General features: G+C 39.8%; 1 protein-coding gene across 1 annotated transcript in view; it reads right to left on the minus strand.

Moving 5' to 3' along the window:
• Nucleotides 1–26759, minus strand: part of rassf3 (Ras association domain family member 3) — a 67110-nt gene that overhangs the window by 35645 nt on the left and 4706 nt on the right. Inside the window, exon 2 of the mRNA XM_069670947.1 lies at nucleotides 21606–21715. Coding sequence (XP_069527048.1) covers nucleotides 21606–21715 — 110 coding nt within the window. The remainder of the gene's footprint in view (nucleotides 1–21605; nucleotides 21716–26759) is intronic.

Below are 26759 nucleotides of genomic sequence, written 5' to 3' on the forward strand. Positions count from 1 at the left end.
TAAGTTTAGTACCCCCAAAGTGCAACAACTTCAACTTAAAATGGCTGTTCTTTCTTCCTCTATTTAATTTTTTTTTTTACTTGTAAAGACCCTAAACTGATACCACTACACATATGGAACAGGGGGGAAACTCTTCACTCATTGTCATATGAAATATAGGCTAAACCTGTCAAAACTGTCAAAACAGGATTAAGCCACAGACTGGTTGTTGTTATGCAAATCTTCCTGTAAGTAGCTCTAAAAATTGCAAAACAATTATGTTGATTTAATGTGTACTAGCTCCTGTTATGCCAAAGCAAAACATATATATATGACTTTAAAAATGTTTGGCACAAACATTAATGTACAAAATCATAAGCTTTTCAGCTGGCTCTCCTTCCAGAGTTGACTATGGACATTAGCAAGCCAAAGCCAAAGATCAACCTTAAGAAATTAAAACTTTTTATACCTATACGGCTCTCTGCTAAATAAGATATCAATGTAAAAAATCACAAGCTTTTCAGCTCGCTCAACTTTATCCAGGGTGGATGTTATTCAACGAAAGCAACAGGAAACAGGTGAACCAACTCTAAAAGTCATAATTTCATTTAAAAAGGTGTGTGTTTTTTGTACAGGATGTATGCCGAACTCAAGATTGACGTCTGAATAGTTGCAAATTGACTTCAATTCATTCATATTCAAAATGTCCTTTTGTTAGTACACTAAGAAATATTAAATTTACACATTTTTCAATGAAGTTCTGAGCGACGCCCCTTTTTAAATGAAAAAACCTGACTTAAAGATTTAGTCTACCATTCTACAAAACACATACAGCATACAGAAGATGGTAATCTTGAAAGAAGCTGCTGATATTTCATGTTTACCTTGCACACTGTGACTTTTCCAGAAGGTTTTTTGAAGAAAGAGGTCCTGGCCGTGAAAAAGTACTCTTCGGAGTCCTCCTCCAAGCTACTGTAGCCACTGCTCATCGTGCTATTCCACGTCATTTGAGGGGAAAACCTCTGAACTCAAACTCGGCTGCATTAAAACCCCCAAAACTGAACAGCTGTTAGCTTGCAACGTGCTCCAAACAAGTTATGGAGCGTGAACCACGTCTGTTTGCTCAGTATGGGATGAGTTCCTCTTTGAAATCCTCTCAACGGTGTCCCGTCAAACACACCCGCTTTACTCCACCGGCATGACCAAAAAACTCAGTTAAATGATTCCATTTTTGGACAGAAAACCTTACTGTCAGTTGTTACAAAGAAGTAAGGTCCACCGACATTTAATACTCGCCAATTTCGACAGAGATAAGTAAGGAAATTCCACACTGAACGCCACTGTCACGACGTCAAACTGCTATCCCGTTACACTGTTGAATGTATGCTCCCAACTTATCCCTGTGACAGCCAGCCTACAGTAGGGCCCCGCCCACTACGAGCAGCAACTGCAGCCAACCAATCACATGTATGACAGTTAGTGACGCCCAATACACTTCGACAGCCAATCAGCGCTTTGATAGCCAGTTTGAGTGAAAAGAAGATGGTTTATGACGCTAATTATCAAAGATTTGTGGAATAATGGCGATGTACACAGAGAAAAAGTATATTGACATGTCACTTTTTATGTTTTTCACCCAAAATACATTTTTATTTTGGTGATTTTTCTTCTGATTAGGACTAATCAAGAATATTGCATTATTTGATCTATTGAGACACACAACAGAAAATCTGAAGTGGGACCTTTTCCAGCCTGTTAATATGGGTAGCTCCTTTATTAATGCTCCTTTTACTCCTGTTTTTATCTTTAATAAAATGTTTTATTGGTCAAAAGTATTCTAAAAAACTATTTCATATAAAAGCACAACTTTTAACTTTAATATCATAAAATATAGATGTGAATTTATCCAGAGGGAAAGTTATGCAGCAGTTGCAGAAGGAAAAAGTGCACAAATTTGACCTAAAAATAAACAATAAGGTGAAAAAACAAATGTACATAATGTCAGAAATGTGGGCTGGTATAACTGTAAGTGCAATAAATATAAACTGATATGATAATACCTAATTTATTCTAAAACAATCTGCAAAAGAGTGCTGTGTAATGTTAGAACACAGAGATCAAATTGCAGTTTTTTACCCTCTGTATATCCTGCTGTCGTTCAAAATGCCCCGAGGCAAAACTTTCTTTCTCTGCGTGAAGTCACCCTCAAACCTTAGTAAATTGAAAACAATGCCTGAAAAACACACCACTGACAAGAATAAAGTCACCCACATTCCTAAAGCTCAAGGTCAAAGGTCAGCTCAGCCCCAAAAAGATTGAACCAAGCTCTAATTACACCCTGAAACAGACACACATAGATAAGTAAAATGTAGTTTCTTACCTCGATCAAGAGACAGCAAACTAACGCTAGCTTTCTTATTTTCCTCTGCCACATGCTTTCACTTCTTCTGCTTCCATCAAGTAAACTAAAAATACAGACACCAAAGGCATTTAACAGCCACTGCCGGACTGACGCATTTTGTGCGTGTGTGTTTAATTGCTAAGTGCCTTGAACGCACCCTTCTCATTGGGTGGATCAGGACTCACGTACATCTAACTTTTTAGACACTCTAACGCTGCAGGTTGGTGGGAGGTAAAGTTTGAGTGCATGCATCTTTATTCAATTTTAACTGATTATCAACCAAGGTGCCAATAACTACACCAGCAATTCTTTAATGAGGACTTTTTTCATTCTTTACCTGCAGAGAGTGTTTTAATGAGCACAGAGGTAAAGCGCTGCAGCTTAAAAGAGGGTAATTATAGTTTTCTTCTACTGTGTGAGAACTAGCAAGAGCCCCCGAGCTGTTTGTTAATAGTCAGTTTGTTTTGTCTGCAGTTCCTACAAATGTCCGCTCTGCCTCTCATTCACTAGATGACACTGAAAAAAGGCCTCAGGCAAAAAGAAGACAACTTTTATGGCTATTTTACCATCAGTCCAATTTTCTTCTGCATGTAATTCTGCAAAAAGCATCAAGGCATTAACACATATCCAAATGAATCCATATTAATAACTATAAAACTGAATACCAAGGCTATAAATCTCTTTATTTGTGATGTTTGTTTCATGAAAAATGTGCTCAGGACAATGGCAGGCCCGGTTTAATATCAGCCAAACCTAAATGAGAAGCCTGAATGTGGTGTGGTTTGGTTTTACCATACCAGCATGGTTTTTGGTGCAGTTAACCTTTGAGAAAAAAAGAAGAGTGGAATTTTGTAGCAAAAAATACTGAGCAATAAAATCTATTATGGAGTTCCACCAGTGATGGTTTTAAAGGTCAACAACAATATATTTGGATTGAAGCTAAAGTGTTAGCAAATCAAACATTCAACATATTTAATTTTGACTGCTTTCATGGGGAAACTTTTATTGTGAAATGTAGTTTAAGTAAAATGCGTGCTACCACCCTGTGACACACTCTGGCTCTCTGAACGGCAGGGGTGGAAAAAATAAAAAGAGTGGCATTTTCTCCATTAAAAGACCAGCAAACAGGGTAATTGCTTGGTTTTCTCCACTTTGAGGGCACCTTATGGGCACTGCATTAAGTTTTCTTCACTACAAAGGCACCCCAAGAACACTGCCAGTTGCAACCGAGGAGACCAATTTATCATATTTTATTTATAGGGGCTTAGCTAGCTAAGGTTAGGCAATTAGCATGCTAATTACCTAACATTAGCATGCTAAACTAGGAGGTTGAACATGCTAAACATCAGGTGTATGAGCATTGTAATTTCTTGCATGTTAGCATGTTAAAATCAGCTGAGGCCTCACGGTGTGGACCCACTGCACGCGACCAATACACTGGCTTCCGCCCAGCCTCGCTGGTCACTTATTGGCGTGAATTGAGGAGTCGTTTAAATCAAACCAACACCCCGCAAGGTTTATTTACCAAAGAGTATATAACAGTTTTCTCTAAATGCATGATTATGACATAATGAGAGAGAAAAGCTGTTAAAATGTTGCACCGCTAGGTATCCCAGCATGCACTGAGCAGCGAATCAGCCGCCTGCAGCACACAATGAATGGGGGAAATTTTCAGCCATGTCAGTTCGCTTTCAGAGGGTCCACGCCGTCACAGGGTTAGCTGTCGACTCTTATTATGTAACTACCATGTATATATTTATGTTAATATCATACAATTTTAAAAAATCAGGGGCTCATTCCTTGACCTGCAGTATTAAAGCATAAAGCATGCATTTAACTGTTCATTGATACACAGGAGCCAGTCTTCAATGTGTTTTTAATAAGGTTTAATATAACTGTCTCCAAGAGCTTCCAGAAATACTCCTACAGCGCCTGCATGCTGTCGTCATACAACATACGTACATAAGAACAACATGCAGAAACCCTCTAATTCAGTGTGTTCTGTAGAGCTGAAACCAGGCACACTGCTGCGTTTATGTGGCTGTAAAATGGATTAGAGTTTTACTCGTGTTTTCAGTGGCTGGTTTCAAGTCTTTCATATCGCCCCTTCATGGCCCGACAACTGTAAGCTATTACCGAACACGGGGACAATAAAAAGTGTAAGTAATGCAGCCTACTTACCAGGACCGCGTTTCCTACGACACGCAGGGTTGAAGATTTTTAATACGATATGTTCAGATAATAGTGGCCCACCCAGCTGCATGAAAAGGCCAAAAACCATTAGCAGGTTCAGCTGCAGGGTGAAATCTACAGTACATCTGCGCTAAATCAAGCCTTACCCACACACACACACACACACACAGACAGAGAACTAGTGGACAATCTGGGAGATTTTCAGATAGACAGGCTCTAATTTAAAACTAGCGAGGTTAGAAGAGGAACCAAAAATAAACATAGCACATCTGGGGCAGCCAAACCACCATCATGTACTTTAAAATACTGCAGAGACCCGTCCAAAACACACACAGATAAGCAGCCAGGACAGCAAACTGTCCCTAACTGTCCATTGTGCTTACGGAGTGCAAACACAAAATAGCTTTATGTGATGTATTATGAGTTTTTAATGATTGCTGTTTCACTAAAACAGAGATTATTTGTATTCTTTTTACCTCCTCTGCCTTTTTATGTCTCATTTTTGGCCACTATCAGACAAATATTGGTATTTTGTCCTTATAATCAGCTCATTTTGACACAGCATTTAGGATGGAAAAGAAGGAACAAATATATGAAAGTTTTCATTCACAACTGGTATGAAGATAAAGAGCTGCTGGTGGGCCTAATTTTCCAGTCTGCCATTGCTATTAAATCACTGTAAAAAAGAGCATGCAACAAGTTATTCAATGATTAAAACTTTTATCTTACAACAAAAACAGTGACTAACTATGAAAAACAGTAAAGAAAAAACTGATGAAAATGTTGCATTTGTGTTCATGTTTCATGTATTAAAGTGAAGACGGTTACAGTTTTTTGTTCTTAATTATAAAGACAAAACTTATTAATAATAATTCAAATTATTTAGCATTTCCACCCAGTTTTTTTTACATTAAAAATGTGCATAAAAACATTTTTTTCACCAACAGTTCCTGCAGATTACGCACCTGCTGTATGAATAATCTCTCATCTTTTGTGTCCTAGTTTTCGTTACATAAACATATGATGTATGTTCACACACACAGGAACACACACAGTGCCTCCTGTCCACTCCAGAGGTGACGGAGTGAGGGTCTGAAATTAACCCCGACAAGGTTTCTCACACTTGTGGTATTTCACTCTCGGTGGCAGAATTCAGAGGCTCTGAGAGCTGAGTGTGTGTGTGTGTGTGTGTGTGTGTGTGTGTGTATGGTCACTGGTGTTAATCTGCTGTCCAGTCACTTTGGCCCGGAGCCAGTCTGGTTAAACATTACTGACATTCCACTGAGGGCAGCTCCTAACTCACATGAACACTGTACTGTAAGGCCGTGGGGGCGAGCACGATGGCACATAGCGGACACCAAGAAGGTTATTAGATTACAACTTTCCCATGTCACCAACATGCATATTCAATTCTTTATGTTGGTAGTAGTTCATCAGAAACATTTTATACTACCACACAGTCTATCTTAATAAAAGAAGTAAGTTCAGTTAACTCAATCCTCAAAAAAATCTGACGTAGCTCAGTGATTACAGTTAGTTACATCAACTTATTTAGTCTAAGAAGTGCGGTAGCTGGCAGCCTACAGTAACGTTGATTGTTGTAAGGGGGGCAGCTGCAAAGGCAATCATGGCGGTGCATGTCCATTAAAAAAATTTGAAAAAAAAAATTAAAATTTAACATAAAAATATTAACATAAAATATTAGCAGCAATTAGATTCATTGTAATGAGGTGTGTCTTGTTTGTCCAAGTGAGTGTTAACATCTGACATTGATTTGAGGACACTGGGTCACATGACATGAAAAAAAACTATATATTTTTCTATAAATAGAGGGGGAAAAAAAGTATTAAAAGTGCGTCTTATACACCAAATTATTATAATTATATAATCAAGGTATTTGTTTTGTGTTAATGCAACTTAAAAGGTTGAAGGTAATCGGTTTCCTCAGTTGAAACGAGTCGACACAGGAGAGTTTGAAGTTGAGTTAAACTACTTCACTAAGTTCATCTCACTTCATTGATAAGTTCAATAGACTGAATGGAATGGGTATTGTTTACTCAATTAAATAAATAATAATATAATATACAGTATAATAAATAAAAGAGTTGGTTTCCTCAAATGGTTTGAGTTGAACTAACTTCTTCTTTATAGTGTACTTGGAGACATTAAGTGCTCACATCTTTAATAAAGTACAGCTTACTCAAATAACGCATGTTCATTGTAAACACAGAATCATTTCACATGACTCGATAAAGTTAAGTTATTTTACTTACTTTTCCAAAGGTAATCGTTTCCTAATTTTTTAAAGTAAACTTAACTTAACTTAGAATTTACAGTGTAGATGTATAAAAAATAACACTAATAATTGATATTGGAGATTTGAAATGCTGTGTGGTAAAAGGCAAACATGTCAAGATTAAGATTATCCAGCATGTCTTGCCTCTAAAACCATAATAATGTTCTTCCAGTGAACATTAGGCAATCACAGAATTCTCAGAAAGGCTTAATGTTCAAGAAACACATTATTCAAAGAAACATAAACCTTTATCATATAATCTCAGAGACAGATGTCTTCAAACCTCTGCAGTTTGAAAGTCATTTGGGCAAAATGAACTATACGTTATTGTTAAATTAATTGTAATATTCCTATAACAGATGTATGATTATGACCTCATGTAGACATCATCTGGTGGCATAAAATTTATAAAAGGATAAAAAGAGGGAGAAAAGCAAATAAGAAAGAAAAAAGCCCCCCCAAAAATATATATATATATTTAAATGAATTACTACTCCTTAAAACTAAAGATATTTTCTTATATATTTTTTTTAATTAATGTCACTTATACTTGCTTACAGGCACGGAAATTATTATCATTCATAATTGGACCCAGTTTTATGTAAAATATTGACCCTGGCTGTGAAATCGGAAAGAAGCGGTCTGAGTTTAAGCTTATTGGAGATCGATTGTTTTTACTGGACAGCAACACAATTAAAACAAAGAATTTCAAAGTAAGGAGTCATACAGCATGAATGACAGGAGCTAAAGCCTTTTAATAATAAGGCCCATAGATGTAAAGAGGGTAAGAGTTAGTGGTCGGTGGTTTTGCTGAGATGATCTGCAGCTCTGCACTCGTAGTTATCCATTACAAACATTCCACAGAGAGGGCAGGTCCGCGTGTTTCATACATAAAGCCTCAAGCAAATGGTCACCTCTGAGTTATTTTAGGAATTCTCCATAGATTACACCAAAATGTTCTTCTTCACACTCTAAAAACAGACAATATGATGCTTTTTTGAACTGTACAGACACTAATTCTTTCAGTATATTATTTTTGAAAGTTAGCTAATTAATTGGTTGAGTACAAAATGTCAACAAAGTTGTATTTCCCACTGTGTAGAAGCCGATGCTGGATGCTACTACAAGCGCTAGCTAACATTAGCGCCTCTACCCTGCTCATTAGTGGATTTGGGAAAGTTTAGGCTAACCCTAACCAGACTTATATTAGCACTAAGCCAAATACACTGTTTGAAAATACAACCAATACGCATAAATATATTTACATAACAGTATGGTCTAATTTTTCCCCTATCATACGTGGGCTAACTAGCTCAACACTGTAGATATTTCCCTTGGATCTGTTAGCATTAGCCTCAGTCCTGTAGTACAATATCATGTATGTAGCCATCAAGTAGACATTTAAACAGTCTTATATTAAAACATTGAACTTGTAACATTAAAAATTCATCATAAAATACAACTTTTTACAACCAAAAAAGCAAACATTACTTTAGCTTACTGAGCTAGTTAGCAATAACTAGCTAGCCCACATTCTAGCCTGCTTAAACAGTTACCAGCTTAAAATGAGAAGCCTTTTGTCTTTTTGTGTTTTTAGCTGAAGTAAAGGAGCCATCTTTGAACAATTAAAAAAAAAATAAAGTTAATGTGTTATAAACAGAATAAAAATAATTTTACGTACAATGTAAGCTTCATGTTAAAGTGACTGTGGCTAAGTTTGGCTTTAGAGGCTTGGGCACATTTCTTGGGGGTAGTTTGGAGGCTGGGTGGATTAGTGTGGAGGGTGAAAAGTCACGCTATGTGAAAGGTTAGGGCGGTTAGTGTAGAAGGGTTAGCAAAGGTCAAAGCTCAAAGTTTGAGGAATGTGTCATATTTAGAAAACCAAGAACGACAGAGACAGGGAGGGAGGGCGAGAGAGACTACGTCCCCTCAGGCTCCCATGATCTCACTCAGTAAAGATGCTGTTACCTTGTGCAGGTAGCTGAGAGAGTTTATTGATGTGGGTTGTTCCTGCACGTGAACAGGTATTTGTGCAGGTGGGCGTGAGTGTGTTCTCTAATTTAAAGGCAGTAGAGCTGTTGATAGTGGAGGGTGTGTGGGTTCAACTACTTTAAACGTGAGAACCAACAGTGAGTGTGTTTCAGTTTCACAGCACTTCAACTAGCTTGACTTGTTGTGGTACTCTACTAAAATTATAGGTAAGTGCTTTACACGAAGCACCTATATAAAACGTTTAAACTTTGTGCACAGAATAGAAAAATAATTAGGGATTATACTACGGTTAAGATGTTTTTATTATAAACACATTAGCCCTGCCACAATGGAAGAGAAACTATGAGGGAGCTCTGTATCTCTACTACCTTTAATTTGTAATTCTCTACTGCTTTGTTGTTCCTGCGGCTCAAATCACAAGAGCGGTGTCCAGAAACTACAAGTTATCGTCTGCTACAGATGCTCAATGACTGCTGAAAAGCGCCATGTAGCTTCAGGGTCCCTTTTAAGCAACGTGAGATTTATCAGCTGTCTGACTGCGGTCTGGAAACGTTCAGACTAATAACACACAGGAGAGAATAAAGCCAAGCCTGAAGGTATAAACACTACACACAAGCCTTGAGATGCTAAGCAGAAACAAATTAAGGATACTGTTTGTAGGCAAATAGTCCTATAACACCTGTGAGGACGAGTGTGCCTCCTTTGTTTTGGTGTTACAGGTGTTAAATTTCCAACCTGAGCTCTCTGTTGCCAAAGGGATTGTGTAACTGATCCTCAAATTGCCTGAGACCAGCTGTGTGAGGTGTATTTTTGCACATAATCTACAAAGATTTTCCCATGTGCAGGTACTTTCTTGATTTCAGATACTGCTATGCATTATTTAGTGAGTGTTTAAGAGAGTCCCCATCATCCTGTGTGTCCCCCCCGGAGGCCCACTATTTCATCCTGACAGACAAAACAGAGAGTGCCTCGTGATCAAAGAGCAGAGGAATGCTGTCGCAGGATCACACGCAGCCTCGGTGTATCACATAATCACAGACAGACAGCGAGAGCAGGGATGCAGCCCTGAAGGTTACAGTGCAGCTGGCGGTGGCAGAATTACACGGCTATTGATGGTTAATGTGGGAGTGGCAGGGAGCATGAAAGGAGATATAAAGATCTGAAGTTTAAGTTCACTTTTCACTTAAAGTTTAAAAGCAGCCAGTGGTGGAAAAAGTACTCAGATACGCTAATGGGTATTAGCAAATAGTGCCAAAGTATCCACCTCAAAATATAATAAAAATACCAAACGCATTTTGCAGAATAACACATTTGAGACTCATTGTATTCTAACTATTGAGGAGTTAAATTTTAATAATGCAGCTGCTAAATCAGGGACCTACTGTTCTCCATCTTTCAAGATTAAGAGAGGATTAGTCGGAGGGAATTTTGCCCAGAGTGGCTTTGCAAACAAAAACATACCAATGTCTCAGTCGGCATAAAGCGGGCCGATTCACTTTTCGATATAAAATAAAAATGTGAATTGGCTTTCAAAAGGGACACTGAGAGGGAAACTGCGCCTGTGTGGGCCTGTAAACTGTAACTGTAAGATAAGCTAGCTTAAACAAACAATAAAGAAATCAAGTCTGTGCTCATGTCAAGCTCCAACATGCACATCACAGTCTCAGTCTGGAGGAAGGGATGGATGTAGAGACGTGAAGGATATGATTCAGGGCATCCCTCTTTGATCAAATTCACACAGAGGCCATTGTTCTCTGACGTCAAGCTCATGGTCGGAAGCTAAAAGCTAGGAAGTGGTTGAAGGCTAACATGACCTTTTAAAAGTGTTGTAAAATGAAAGAAAAGGTCTTAACTTGCTGAACTTACTGGCTGAATGCTAAAGTTATTTTAAGCTAATATTACAGATAGCTAAGTAGGACATGGCTGAGTGCTAACATAAGCTTTTGAAGGAGTTAAAAGACACAAAAGGAAAGGAAAAGACTTAACTTAAAAACAACATATTTCATAACCCATTACCTCCCATCATACAACAGCTAACGCTAGCACTTAACCACTTCCTAGCTAACATTACTGTTACCAAATTAAACCTATGGTTATCCTTGGATTTTGTGGTAAGATATGATAGGCGTGATTCGCTAACAGTAATGCTAGCTCGGAAGTGGTTAGCTGTTTGCTGATGGTAGCTAATGGGTTATCAGATATGCTCTTATTATTAAGTTAAGTCTGTTTACGCCTTCACTTTTGTAACACTTCCTGAAGGTAACGTTAGCATTAGACCACTTCCAAGCAATATTAGCTAGGAAGTGGTTGAATGCTAACATTAGCTGTTGTCCTAAAGTAGCCAATTGGTTATCAAATATGTTATTTAACCTTGAAATTTGGTCCAAAGTCCCTCAGGATTTTATTTTATTGTCTTATCAGTCTTTTATCAATCTTGAAATGGTGACATGGTAATTATTTTTCTTACGCTCTGCATTTCTACCACTCAAATCCAACTCACCCAAGTAAATCCACATTCAAGGCTGCAGATAAATGTTTTTATCCAGCTCAAAGTGCACACTAAATCAAGTATTTATCAGACTTAGTCGGGGTCATTTGGGGGAAATTGCCCTTTCATGAAAGAATAATATTTTTTCTGCTGAATGCTGAATTGAATTACTTGAGATCTAACAGGATAAGGAGGAAGCAGCAGCTGGCCTGAACTCACACAGTAGAAAGGGACTGTTTCTGCAGCAGCAGCACAATAACAGAGCTGTGAGGGATATAGAGTCACCAGCCAAACACACACACACACACACACACACACACACACTTTAATTTAATTCATAGAGATTTATTGGCATGATAAGATTTTCCTTTCCTGCCAACAGTCTCTCCCTTGCTCTCGCAGTCTCTCCTTCTTATAAAGATAACATATAACAACGACATATAAAGTTGAGTATTTTGTGAATTGTATTATCAACACCAGGTTTTTTTGTGTATCTGCTCTATCTTTTAATCTGCAGTCAGTCAACGTGCATTCAGCCGACGGCATATTTGTTATTTCAACGTGTCTCTGACGGTTAAAGTCAGTGTGTCTGCTCTGTGAAGGCTGCATGAATGGTGAATGTGTGTCATTTACAGTGAACTTTTATCCTGCTGGGTCTGTATCTGTGTGCGCCTGGATAAGGACAGGACCCAAGATAAGAGCAAACAAACACGCTAGAGGAGACGGTTAAAGCATCCCACCCTGATACGGATCTGTGCTTTGCTTTGAAACTCCCTCAAACTAGGCACAAAAATTGCTTTCATGGAGTTCAGTTTACCTCTTGATATACTATCCCTGACTCCTGCACATGTGCTCAACATTAAACTATTCTGTCTCGACAAGTACACGACTCTTTTATTAGTATTTTTGCAGACTTTTGCAGCCAAACTAAAATGCAGATGTTCAGCAACAAAAACATGTTTCAATCACAGTTTGGTGTGTTAAAATAAATTGATGCTTCAAAGAGAAACATGGAGGATGTGTCTGCTGCCAAATTGCAATTTTCTGGCACTTAAATGTGGATGGCAAATTTTAAAAAAGCAACCTCCAAGTGATGAACGGCCTCTTTGTTGCCTGAAAGTAGTTTCTGTTCATGCTTTGTCACTGAATTCTGCAGGATATGTCAGGAAGGAAAAAAACAGAAAGCTCCGGCACTCACAGGATCAAGTAGAACTGACTTTAATGTGGGTCACAGACGAACGCGTTTCGGCTCCTATGCCGTCTTCAGCATACTAAGGAGAACAAAGGAATTGATATATATGCCCAGGTGAGATTAAATGAGTGATCCACCCCGCAGGAAGGAAGGAGGGAACGCGGGAAGTGTGTCCATACCAAGACAACATTCCACTTACTACAAATAACATGGACAAATCCCTTTCTAAGCCAAATACATAGCAGAAAATATAAACAAAAATTTATTTGCCGCTACAGACAGTCAGTTAGAAAATAGCCACTATACTTTATGTAAAAGAACAAAGCAGAATAATTGTTACACATGACTGTACCACCTCTAAAAAACTTCCACCTAGAGTCCCAAAAAACCTCCTCAGAGATGTAGGGCTCAGCTGGCGTCCGCTACTCAGCTATAAAACGTGTTGACCATGCTGGGACATGTTAGGAGCCAAAAATGAAGGAAATCAATGGGACTCGTCTGCTGTCGGGTCTCTAATCCGTCTGCTGGTGTCCCGTTTCTGCAACAGGCAGCTGATGATGGGGGAGCTTTGTCTGTCAGACCTGCATCTGACCGAGGAGTTAATCCTCCACAATCCACAAAGATTACACTGATATTCTGCTTTAGATAATTCATCGTTCTGCCTCTGATGTCTTTGAGTCTGTTTGTCTCTCAGTCTGTTTGCACATTGTAGGGGATGGATTACATTATAAAAAAAACCCTGATAGTGTATCAAATGGTACAAATGTTCTTTGACAGGTCCTGAACTGTGAGTGCTTTTGGTAGCTGCAGTTGTAGTGCGTCTTTGAGGCCTTGAAAAGAAGGCCTTAAATGTATTATAATATGACGCTGTTGAGGTTTTTCGGGTGGTTATCCTTCTGGCACCTCTTTGAAAGCTGTCTGTGTTTGACGTGTGTTATTACGATTCTAACTGTTGTTTTTCCTGCCACATTTGTTTCTAATTTTCACGGCGAATTCAGATGCAGTTCAGGAGGAAGCTGTTGGTGCTTTGGGAATATTTTTCATCTTCAAACTGTTTGCTGTCGCGATGGTTTTAAGGTTTTTGCACATTGGACATGACATATGTAATACTTTATGGTCTCGGTTGTTGTTTCACTTCATTAAAATGCTACAGTTCTTATATTGAGTGGTTAATTCAAACAATGGACCCCCTGTTTTTATGGGTAATACATACTTTATGGCTAAAACTGTTGTCAAAACTGTAAGCACATTTGAGTCTGGCATATGCGTGTCTTTTGGAATTGCCTGTGTAATTTAAAGGAGCATTGATTGATTGTTTCTGCACATCCACAAGGCACAAAGCAATGTTCATTTAGAGTTTTTGGACGACGGTTTAAAAGTCTAATAATCTCTCGTTTTAGCTCTGTTTTGGTCTCCACCAACTCCTGAAGAAAGTGTCTGTCTCTTCAGTTGCTAAATGCTCCGCTATGTTCAACAGCTAGTTGCTAACTGTGTCTGTTTGTGCTTTTTAGAGAGTTTGTGAGAGTTTTTGTTAACTTAAGACAGATGGAAAATTGCAGAGAGCGCAAACAAAAACAAATAAGTTACTAAAATTGCTTAAGCTGTGTGGAAAACTGCAGGAATGGTAAAATGTATCTGTGCATTTGTGGCTGCAAGCAAACCTCTGTCCAATCCACATAATCGTTCGTCCATTATTAATATAAAAATATTGATGTGTGCAGCTTTAAAACAGTTTGTTAGATGGACCAAAGTTTGTTTTACCTTATTAGTGTTTGCACTGAAGCTGCAAATGTGACTTTAAATGGAACAGAAATTAAATGTACTGTATACAGTGTATAAAAATGTGTCTCTTGGATGCACTTCGAGTACATTTCTAATGTTATCCAACACTTATTTCTGTGGAGGTTTACTGCAAAGAGCAAGACTCGCAGCTAAATATTTCTACCAACAATAAAACCTGTGATTGTTATTCAGTTACTTTGTCCGTCCTGTGTGCGTGCATCTCCCTGTCCGCCTCTTTCTTTCTGCAACATTTGCCTTTTAAGTAAACATGTTTTTATCTCGAGTTAGATTTTCTCTCCGTCTCTCCCTCCATTTCCTCCTCTGTGTGGCAGGTAGGCCTCCACCCTGCTTCTATTTTCCTTAACACAATAGTGGGCTGATTAGAGGCCTGCAGGAAAAGGGAAGATTTAGAGCGATGCACGAAGAGGAAGAGAGAGGTTTTATAAGTGGATGGTGATGATGTTTGTTTACAGGAAGGACACTATGAAGCAGATTCACGATAGTGAGGAGAGAGGACAGTTCAGGGAAATCTAGAGATTCAGATCCACGATTATTCAGGATGCAACGGCAGCAAAATGGAAGACATTTGGGGTTTAGTGTCTTTCACGAAACGAGCACAAAAGTTGGGACTGTCCTAAACAAGAATATGAGAATACACAATAATTGTGCAACAGTTTATTATGACCAGTGGCGGCTGGTGAAAAATATTCTAGGTGGGGCTGTGCTGTGCCATACTCAGTTTTTAACTAGTCCATGCTGTATCCGTGCCAGCAGTTTTAAAAAGTAAACACAGGAAGCAAAATAGTGCATTTACACGGCTACATCCAGCTAGCAAAGCCTTTCTGGTACACCAGTTGCGAGAAAATCCTCTGGTGTAGGTTCTACCTTTTTCACTCGCTTGTTGGTTGATTTTAATATCTGGCTGATCCGGTCCAGTTTCTTTTATCCGCTATTTTTCACTTAAACTTCTCCTCTCGAACGGATTTTGAAGAAGAGAGCGTACAGAGTTGTTTTCGGTGTCAGTGTCCATCATTGTCATTTCCGCCACTCATAGACTGATCAGACTTCAACCACCGAGACTATTATTTTCTAAGATGCTGATTGGCCAAATTCACGTTGATATGCGCGTATCTTGCCCCTGCAACAGTCCCTGATTGGCTACTCGTCTCTGCTTTATGGGCGCTTTTTCCAGCGCCCATAAAGCAGAGATGAGTAGCCTAACGCTTGTTTCCCACATTTCCAATGAACATTTATTAATGTATATATCTTTTTGTATATATACATATATATATTACATATTTAAATACGTAATTTTGTTAATAAAAATAAAAACACACTCTCTCTATTGGCCAGCCGCCACTGATTATGACCCATATTTAACCACTAACAGTGGATGATTTAGGGGTCCTGGTCGGGTCATCGATGTTTCCAAGGAGGTCTGTGTTAAACCAAAAATCTACGTTGACTCCTTTTAAGTTTCATCATTAATGTCAAATATGAATGTTGTGCTTATTTAACTTACGTAACTCGTTTAAATCCATATCATTATCTTTTTTCATTTTACCTAACCAAGTAGTTTTGGTGCTAAAACCAAATCAAACTGCGACACGGTCTGTCATACTTAAAACCAACAGATTATGTGGTCATGTTTGTTGGAGGACAAATCTGACATTAACTCATACTGTTGGCAAAACCCCAAATAAGCCCTCCTTCTGGTTTGTAAAACGTCTTTAAATAGCCCCAAAACGAGCCTTCAAACAGTCCAACTGCTCCTAATAACAGGTGACATCACAGAGCTGAGTCATTAACACACAAGGGGTCAACAGTGCAAAGACGTTGTTCAAAGTGAAACCATTAAGACTTCAGAGGGCAGCCATGCTATAGTGAAGACTGGTAATACTGCGAGAGACATAAGAGGGAAGACAAAATGTTCCCACCCTGAATATGTTTTCTCAGCTTTTACAACAGTTTTCCTTCCTGCTGCGTTTGTGTGTGTTTGTGAGTTACTGTTGTGTTACCCCACCCTGGCTCGAACCTTCCCTCTGCTAAAGCTGTTAATGAGTAACCATAAAACCTCAGAGGGAAAACACATTAACATTCCTCCTTCTCTTTAAATGTACTCTTCTAACTTTTAAACCTCATTTCTGCTCTCGAGACGACTCTCAGTAAGATTAAAGTTATTTGTCACCATAAATCGTGACGTGTGCGACTTTCTTTCAGAGGTAAAACTTGAGTGTTAATGAGTCTCCATTAGCGCCACAGAGAAAACACATTAAACATTCCTCCATCCATCTTTACTCTCCACTCGGTTCTCCTTCTTTGTTTTCTCTCCGCCCGTGTTTGTCTTTCCCAGCAGACAGGAAGTGAACCTTCTGACGAGTCTCTCTTTCTCTCCGTCAATCACTGACTGCCTCTCCCTTTAGACAAACCAATCACAGAGCAGGAGAGGAGGATGAGCTCATACTGTACACATAATCAGATGGTTGTATCGTCCAGGTTAAGATGAATGACTCATAAACCCTTACTCATTCCAAAAGTCTTGTTTTTAATTGTTGTTTATTAAAGAAGCATCTCTTCTCTTTAGATGAAAATTCAGCATTCGTCTGATTGATCGTTTTGTTTTGAGAAGGTCAGAAAACTCGGCGGAGATAAAGAGTAAAGAGCTCGGACATCCCGAGGGAGCTCGGAGTAGAGCCACGGCTCCTTCGCATCGAAAGCAGCCAGTTGAGGTGGTTCGGGCATCTGGTGAGGACGCCTCCTGGGCGCCTGCCTTTGGAGGTTTTTCGGGCACGTCCAACTAGGAGGGGACCCAGGGGCAGAACCAGAGCTTGGGCTGGGAACGCCTCCAGATCCTCCCGAAAGAGCTAGAAAACGTTAGTGGGGAGAGGGACACCTGGGTCACCTTGTTTAGCCTGCTGCCAGCGTGTCGGACCTCGGATAAGCGGAAGATGATGGATGGATGGGTGAAATTAAAAATACCTAAACATTTAGATCATTTTGTGCACCCCTTTAAAACTTAATCCAAAGAAATAAAAGTCAAATTCTTTGAGTTCTTATATTGAAATCTGATCATGTTTCTCCCTGTAAAGCACCACGAGCAGAAATATCACGGCATCCATCAATCAAATTTTCTCTTTTTTCTGCAACATAGAACTGATTGATCAGTTAATTATACAGTGACAGATACTCTAATCACTAAATCTCCATGTGTTTATGACACGCCCACTTTTCAACATCCAACTAAAATTTGTTCCAAAGTTTGTGTCCGATCTCTTTGCACGATACGGATGCTGTAAAGGTTTCCTCTCAAATTTGATATTTATGTTGTTAGAAATAAAACATTATTTATGTGACCGACGATATTCGATCAGTGATGTTTAAATTTAACTGAAAATTTCAGTTGATAAGTGTAATAAATGACCCCAAAAAGAGTCCCAGAGTAAGTTTGCGGGGGTTACAGGACCGTTAAAGGGACAAAGAAAGAAAAAAGAGCGTTCTTGTTTCATATAATCAGGCTTATTGTGCTGCTTTAATGTGTAATATTGAGCACGGGATGATTCAAATACAAGCACAACAGTCTGAGAGGGCCTGATCACCTCTTACATCCACGACCTGTGACGAACAGTTGGAAACTCAGCGGTCTAAATCAAGACTTCGACTGATTCAATAAAACATTTAGGTTAATAAAATTGGGTCAGACGGATTCCTGGAAAATAAAGATGGTGTGAGGAAGAATTATCTCATTAACTGTGAAGTTTGAGAGTTGTTGTGTGCGTGTTTCATGACCTGCAGATTCAGGCCGGCGGATTGACTCTGATTTCATTAGTCTGTTTGTACTCCAGTTAAATAAAGAGTCTGACGTGTGTCCGTGCGGACTCTAACAAGGTTAGACGGCTCAGATTGATGTCAAATTTATTTCTTCACACTCGTTTGTTGTTGTAAGTTAAATAAAGCCTGATTTAATACGTTTGTCCTAAATGAAAAGGTAAGTACTCCTATTTTGTTGCCTACTAACCGACTTCTTCTTCTGGCAGCGCTAACAGGAAGACTTCCCCGGCGCTAGTGTTACACTCAGAGTAAATGCCTCCGTGCTTTGGCTGGCTGCCCCCTGAGATCACTGTCACTATGAAAACTGACACAGGTGCGAGTGTGTGAATGAGTCAGCACCTTCATACCGAAGAGACTAATATCTTAATACTGCACAGACTCAGATGAACACGGTTATCTCTTTGGCAGAAGTTATCAGTTGAGGTATTAAAGTTGTAATCAATAAAGAAACACGTGTCAGATAAAGGTTACACTTTATGTCTGACCTTTACACAAGGTAACAAACTAAAACGTACACGCGGTTTTGCAGCACATGCGAGCTTATGAGCGTCTCACGGCTGCATATCATGTTATTATCTCTGACATTCAGTTTCTAAGACAGCTCCTCCACCACAAACCACAGGCAGACAGAAACACAGACAGCGTTCAGATGTTTCAGCGATTTGTACATGAGGGGAGACTCCGAGGCAGGAACGGTGTCAAAGTCTGTTTTGTCCTCAAAGTTGATGCGTTGGAAGCAGGAAAAATGGACAAGCGTAAGGACGTGAGCGATTTTGACAAGAGCCAAATTGTGATAGCTAGACGACTAGGTCAGAGCATCTCCAAAATTGCAGCTCTTGTGGGGTGTTCCCGGTCTGCAGGGGTCAGGACCGACCAGAAGTGGTCCAAGGAAGGAAAACAGGTGAACCGCAGATCGGTCAGGGTGCTCATTCCGGCCGCCTGTCCACCAATGAAAGCGCCTACAATGGGCACGTGAGCATCAGAACTGGACCACAGAGCGATGGAAGATGAATCCCGTTTTCTTTTACATCGTGTGGATGGCCAGGTCGCTTACCTGGTGAACACATGGCACCAGGATGCACTGTGGGAAGAAGGCGAGCCGGCGGAGGCAGTGTGATGCTTTGGGCGATGTTCTGCTGGGAAACCTCGGGTCCTGCCGTTCATGTGGATGCTACTTTACGTACCACCTACCTAAACATTGCTGCAGACCAAGCGCACCCCTTCATGGAAACATTATTCCCTAATGGCCTCTCTCAGCAGGATGATTCGCCCTGCCACACTGCAAACACGGTTCAGGAATGGTTTGAGGAACACGATGAGTTCAAGGTGTTGACTCGGTCTCCAGATCTCAATCCAGTGGAGTGTCTGTGGGATGTGCTGGACAAACAAGTCCGATGCACGGAGGCCCCACCTCGCAACTTACAGGACTTAAAGGATCTGCTGCTGACGTCCTGGTGCCAGATACCTCAGCACACCTTCAGAGGTCAGGGCTGTTTTGGCGGCAAAATGGGGACCTACACAATATTAGGCAGGTGGTCATAATGTTATGGCCTAGTGTCACCATCTTCAGCATCTTTTGATTAAGTTTTAATGCCAATTTCTCAGGGAATTCTTACACTTTTTATGCAATATATTTATCTAACAGCTGTAGTTAGACGACACTTTGTTAAATGTATTCTAGGAAAATGTGACCTGTGCACTTCTAAGTATATAATACATACCTACAGTATCTATCCAGCCCATGTAAACAGACATATGTACTGAACTGTCTCTGCGACGACTCAGCAGCTCTCTGCCCACATACACTGTTACACATCTGTAACCACACACACACCATGACCCCGCTGTAACCACACCAAAAATGTACTTTTATGAAATAACTGACACAAATCAAAAAGCCACAGCTCTACACTCAGCACTACTCAGCAGTATCAGTGTGTGTGTGAGTGTGTGTGTGAGCAGCAACAGTTTGAAATGTGCTGAGCTAATCCTCCTCATGCCATGTGAAAAAACAACATGAGTGTTGATGAGTGGAGGAGCCAAACCCAGCCTGCGCACAGTGACTGGAAATATTAACACTGGTGTTACTGGTGAACATTGTAAGGTTGTTCACGACCACAGAGGTAAGATTTTAGTTTCAGTCGACAAGACGGTAAAACAGCCAGAAAAATATCCTTTAAAGAAACACCCGCTGAAGCAAGTTATTTTATAGGGGCTGTGCTTGTTGACCTTTGACCTCACAAGTGTCATGATTCAAATGTGAAGGAGAGAGTGGTTGTGTTAGCAGCTTACTGAAACACTAGAGATACAGTTAAATAACATCATTACACAACCTGGTGTCTGAATAAACCCTCCAACATAAACCAGACCTGCAACACACCCAGCTGTCTTCTAGGAACCACACACACGGAAACTGGTTTTTATATCAATATGGGGACTGCTACCCAATAACTGCCATTTAAATTTTTGTGGGGACTTTTACTGACACGTGTTTTTTTCTTTAGTGTCACTGTAGAAACGTTATCAACACACACTTCCAGGTTTTCCAAGTGTTATGGGGACATTTACAGACACACTCTTTCATGTTTTCTTATCGTTGTAAGGACTTTTGCTGACACACTCTTTCAGGTTTTCTTCTTTTTGTGGGGACCTATACTGATTTAGGGCTTTCCCGCCGTTGTGAGGACTTTTACTTACACATGTTTTCTGGTTTAAATTACTTTTGGGGACTATTATTGACACACATTGTCTTGTTTAAAAATCTGTCTGGGAATTTTCACTAACACATATCTTCTGGTTTAAATAATGCTTTGGGGTCTTAATGTTGTCATCAGGACTTTTATAACATACTTCTGGTTTTCCAATTTAGTCGGGACTTTTTTGACAAAGCACACTTACATGAATCCCTCTGACACTTAAGCCATTCTTGTTGAGTGATGCATTGTGGGTGTGTGCACTGTCTTGGGGTCTCATGTTTAATCAAAACAGAATAAAATTTGATGAACTGAATCACTTTGTTGGTAAAATGTCAGAAAAAAAGGGTAAAAAATGTCTCATCTGTTTTATTCAGATATCTTGTTTTGGTCATTCAACCCCAAAGGAAACACTGCAAGACGGTACAGGCTGGTAAATTGTTAGACTACAGTGCGCTCTTGTGGCGGCGCTCTGTACTACACTGAGTTTCTCAAAGTTTTCCAAAATAAAGAGTAAGACTGAAATTTAAAGCTAAACTAACCCAAAAATCTAAGTACTTCTTAAAGAGCACGCCTGTAGTCTAATTTTTTTATGAATTTTATTTTAAATATGGTATCAAAAGTCTTATTAAGAGCAAACAGCAATTACTGGACAAACTGTATTTAAATAAAGGAAGATATGTAACCTGGTGATTTATACAATAGAGGAAATAAAGAAGGAGGAAGTAATGACGAGGACACACACTGCTTTGTGTACTCACATGGGGCGGTGTGTTGTTGTTGAGCTGGTCCTGACTGACAGGCGACGCTGCAGGATGACAGTCCAGTGACACTCTGTCCCGACACGCAGCGTGACACGCGTACTTACAACCTGCAGACACATCAAAAGATTCATTCAATGATTCACTGAAAGTAATAATAAGTAAAAGTCAAACAAGGGGTACGTGCAGGTGTGCATGAATGTAACGTAAATGCAAATAATCCTCTGATATCGCCAGTCGAGGTCCAACGTCCCTCTTTGAATCATGTAAATTCGGATGTGAACAACAATGGAGGAGGAAATGTTTCTAAACAGGATTTGACCTACATTAGTTTTTCTTCTTCATTATAAAACATCCTTCCAACACGCCTGTATAGAGACCAAAGTATATCACATAAAGGCTCCTGGATACTGCCAACCCCTCATGGGAAATGTATCAAATAACAACACATGAACAAAGATATCGTTCTTCAAAAGTATTTCTGGGAAATTTCGGTGAATTCACTGGACAGGAAATAAAGACAGAGAGACAGGAAGTAGCTATTATCATATGTTAAGCACTTTTGGCTTCAGTAAATCAGCTATTTATTTATTATTTTAAGTAAAAATATGAATATAAAAATCATTTTAAAGCTGTCAAAATGAGTGTGTTTGACAGAATATTGAATATACTTTAGTATTACACAATTTACTACTGTATTTAAGTACAAGTTAAACTTTAGACTTCTATTATAATTTCTTAAAGGAGAGTTTTGTACAACTTACTCTAATAACTTTAGTTTAGTTTAGTGCGAGCTTTAATTACTTTGCAGATTTACAACGTTTATTTATTTATTATTACAAGTTCAGCCACTCAGCAGTATTTGCTCCACTTTTACCATAAGCAACTAAAGATGAACACGTGAATGCATGGCTAATTATTATAATTGTTTTGTACTTTTTTGATGCTAATTTATTTGTACTTTCTGATTTAATACAAGACTTTTACATGTATCAGATTATTTTTACACTGTTCTTCTGCTACTTTTACTTTTAACAAAACATCTTAAAAGACCTCATTCACCATTTTTAGACATTATATATACTAAAAGTGTAATTGAAAAAGTAAACAACATCCTCGATATATTGATAATATTAATTTTGTCCCTGTTGCCCACCCTTACTTCTTTACAGACCAGCAAACACACTCAGCGAACCGTGAAGCCTGGCAACAATCCAGCTGCACGATTAAGCACTAAAATAACTCACTCCTGTCAAGACACACAACTTCTACACTCCGACACACACTCTAACAAGCCACAAAAACATGCTACCATCACACACACATAATGAATGTGTGTGTGCCCCATGATCCTCCTACCTGGTGACCTCTTTTTCACGTGCTGTCCGACTTTATCCGACAGTTTGCACATGGCTGCTCCCATCTCCCATCTTCATCTTCACGCACACACACACCCCACACACACACACAGAGGAGTAAATCCCACAAACAGTGCAGTGCTAACACACTCTCTGCTCTCTCTCTGCAGTGTTTCTCGGTGTCTCTCGCCCCGTGTTTGGCCGCTGTCAGACTTTAGATGCTGATTTGCGTGGCCACCTCTCTCTCTGTCTCTGTGCTTCTGTGTTGTTGTGCTGAGTGGGTGATTTAACAGTCAAATGGAGGCCGCAGAGTGACGGACGCACAGACAGGAGAGGAGGGGGGGGGGGGGGGGGGGTGGAGGTGGTGGTGGATTCAGGACTGCTGACTCAATGACTCTCTTTTCTCCTCTCTGTTTCTCTTTGCTCTCTTACGTAGCGTGTTATGACTAGTGTCCTCTCTCTCCATCCGCCCGTTCACTCCGTCATCCGTCTAAAACCCTTTCGACAATGAACTTGATCCACAGGGGAAGAGAGGGAGAGCCTTTTACATCGCTCTGTCAGTTTATCTAACAATCCAAACATCCATCCGTCTCTTTACTCAGGCTGCAGGGGTGGTTAGTTTCAGACGTGAAAAAGATAAAGTCACATATTCAAAGTGCAGAATATCACGACTACTATTTTATGCATTATCGTGATGTTTTTGAAAGACAGGGCCGAGCTGTTCAAAAGTTATCTCATCGGATTACGGCTATCAGATTGGATCAGATCTTGGGATCCGGTTCTTCAAAAGAAAAAAAAGGTTGGATTCGATCAGGCAATCCAGTTGAAGTTTTATTCGGCTCAAAGCTCCAGTTTGAGTTCAAAACCTTTGAGAAGGATTGGGATCCAAAATATCAGGAATATTCCAGGAACAAAATGTTTCATAGGACAGGTGCATAGGAGAAGAGGTGCAAACTCTTTACCTTATGAATTTTGACGGAGGTCGAGAGAGGTTGTGTAACGAAACATTGCAAGCAAATAAATGTATTTTCTGCAAGTTGGACGGTGTGTGCGGGACAAAATGTAGGCCTAATAAAACTTTTGTTTTTGGTCAAAAAATGGCACTTTTTACAGTGTAGTTTATACTGTAGACACTCATATATTTTGCACTTAAAATGCTGTATCGCTACAGTGACACAGCAGATAAAATTGGACATTAGGGTTATTAAAATAATCCACCAAACAGCATCAATAACAAACATTAAATCTATCATTTAAAGCGGCTGTGATGTGCTTTGATTTTGGCGCCCCCTGTGGACAAAGTATGTAGTCCCATTTAGAGCACTGGTAATCCAGATTTGTTCGACTTTAAAAGTCTTCATTGGGATCAGTTTGATCCAATCCAATTTTACTTAGAAAACCAGGATGGACCAGCTGATCCTGGACTGGAAAAACTGGGATTTACACATCAGATCCAGATTAGATGTTTTAAACTCCTGGGCGCGATGAATCCCTCTCAGTTTGGTTTGGTTAAGAAAAGCAATATTACATCCGACCCCTCCCATATTTTATTTGAAGAAAATCCGCTTCTGCCACCAAACAGACATTTTAGAGTCCCACAGGCTCGACTGAACAGACTGAGGAACTCTTTTGTCCCTCAGTCTGTCACGTTACTAAATCAGCGTTTGGGCTCTAAGAAGGACGCAGGGTTCGTGTACAGACTGAGCACAGGGTGTTGAACGTGACGCACTACAGCCACTTTGTAATGTCTGATGTAATATATGTTGTCGTATTTGCCTTTGTTATGTTTTGTTATTCATGTTTGTTATCTACGTGTAACTCTGGATGTCATGAGACTAACTGAATCGTGTACAATGAAGCTTTGCTGCATCGTCTCCAGATGTCTCGTACGTGTTCTGTATCTAAAATAAAAAAGATGATAAAGATCCTTCTTGTTCAGTTTCTCCTCTCTGTCTCCCTGTGCTTCTCTCTCTCTCTCTCTGCTGCCTCGGTGATAAAAGCTTTTCCCAGACGCCAACGATCGATCACAGTCAATCAGTCGGGTAGAGGAGAGTCACACACACACACACACACACACACTCATGCTTTTAGAGTAGAAGCAAGTATTATGACACAGCAGAAGAAGTAACAAGTACATACCAACTATTTACTTGAAAAAGAACCAATTTATTAGCATTAAAAATAAACTTAAAGCATATAATATTAAATAATAATCGTCAATCAATAACTCCAGTCTTGTTTAAATTGTTATGTAACTACAGTTCGTATATTACGCTGACTTTAACAAGCAGCCGCTCCCTGAATCACCAAACAATGGGCTCTTATTGTGAAGCTCGGCAGGATGTCAGCTCGGGGGTCAAAGGTCAGACAGCGCAAAACTGGACAGACTCAACAGTTTCTCTCCCGCGTGCCAAACAATTTTAGCACCGGCGCTCTAATCGGGTCTGTGTGTGCAGAGGGACGCACAATGAGCCGTCAGCTGCTCTGACACTCACCTGCTGAAACACACACACACACACACACACACACACACACACACACACGGACCCACGAATAGACACGCCATTGTCCCTCAGTAATTGATCCTCTAAAATGTGCAGTTTTTGACACATTATCCCAGCATGTGCTCATTTTTAAAGAGCAAAAAAGAGAGAGAGGTCAAAGGTCAAAGTTAGCTTAACGAGGCTAAAGCTTCCAAATGTCTGTATCAATGATTTATCAAAATATTGATGCAGAGCAGAGAAGTGCTGAGGCATGAGAAGCTGCAAATGCTTGTACAGTAGAAGACAAAGACAGGTGTGTGTGTGTGTGTGTGTGTGTGTGCGCGTGCGAGGACAGGTGTTATACGTGCAGCAGCCATCTGTTCTCTGTTTCTTTATAATCCTCTTTCTGTCCCTTTTTCTTTCTCTCTTTCATCATGTGTGGACACGCTCTCTCTGTTTCATCATGTGATCAAAACTGAGCTGCTCGGGATAAAAAGAGTTATCACATTACAACACACACACACACACACACACACACACACACACACACACACACACACACACAGTGCAGTCTACACTAGCAATATGGCACTCTTCCTCAGTAGCTGCAGGCAACATGCATGTGTCTGACACTGGAGCTCCTGCACTGACATGCAGGTTTTGTGTCTTGTTTCCATGAATTTATACCAAAATCTAATAAAGGAGCATTTCAGTTTCATCTTGTATTATACATCTGGTTCTTGTGCACGATATTTTTCTGCTTTCTGCAGCCGGAAAAACACGTTTAGCTCAGTTTGCAGTAAAAAGAAGACACTGAAACAGGAAGAGAAGCTCGCTATCGGGAAGATCTGCCAACATCTTTGAAGAAATACAAAAAATCTACCGTACTAGATATTTAGATCCAATTCATAGAAAAAATCAGAGATGTTAAGTGACTTCCGGGTTAAATAAAGGTTAATTTAATAGATAAATAAAGTTTAAAACACACTCAACACTCACCAGAGTTCCTCAGAAGCAGACTGACCTCCAGTCGTCCCGAGCGACGCATCACTTTCGGAAAACGATAGAAAAATCCCGACACTCGCCTCAAAGTTTTGCCAAAGTTTCTTGCAAAGCCCATTTCTCTCTCTCACACACACTCAACCTCACACACACACACACACACACACACACCAAATAATGTGTTTTAACCTCCTAAACAATCGAGTCGTTGATTTAAATCCAGAGATATCCTGATGAAGATCAAAACTTTGGACAGAATCATCCTTCTCTTCCTCCCATGTCTCTCTCTCTCTCTCTCTCTCTCTCTCTCT

Source organism: Semicossyphus pulcher, unplaced genomic scaffold (assembly GCF_022749685.1).
Source record: "Semicossyphus pulcher isolate SPU_LCO1_2020_fin unplaced genomic scaffold, fSemPul1.0.p SCAF_20, whole genome shotgun sequence".
NCBI lineage: Eukaryota > Metazoa > Chordata > Actinopteri > Labriformes > Labridae > Semicossyphus > Semicossyphus pulcher.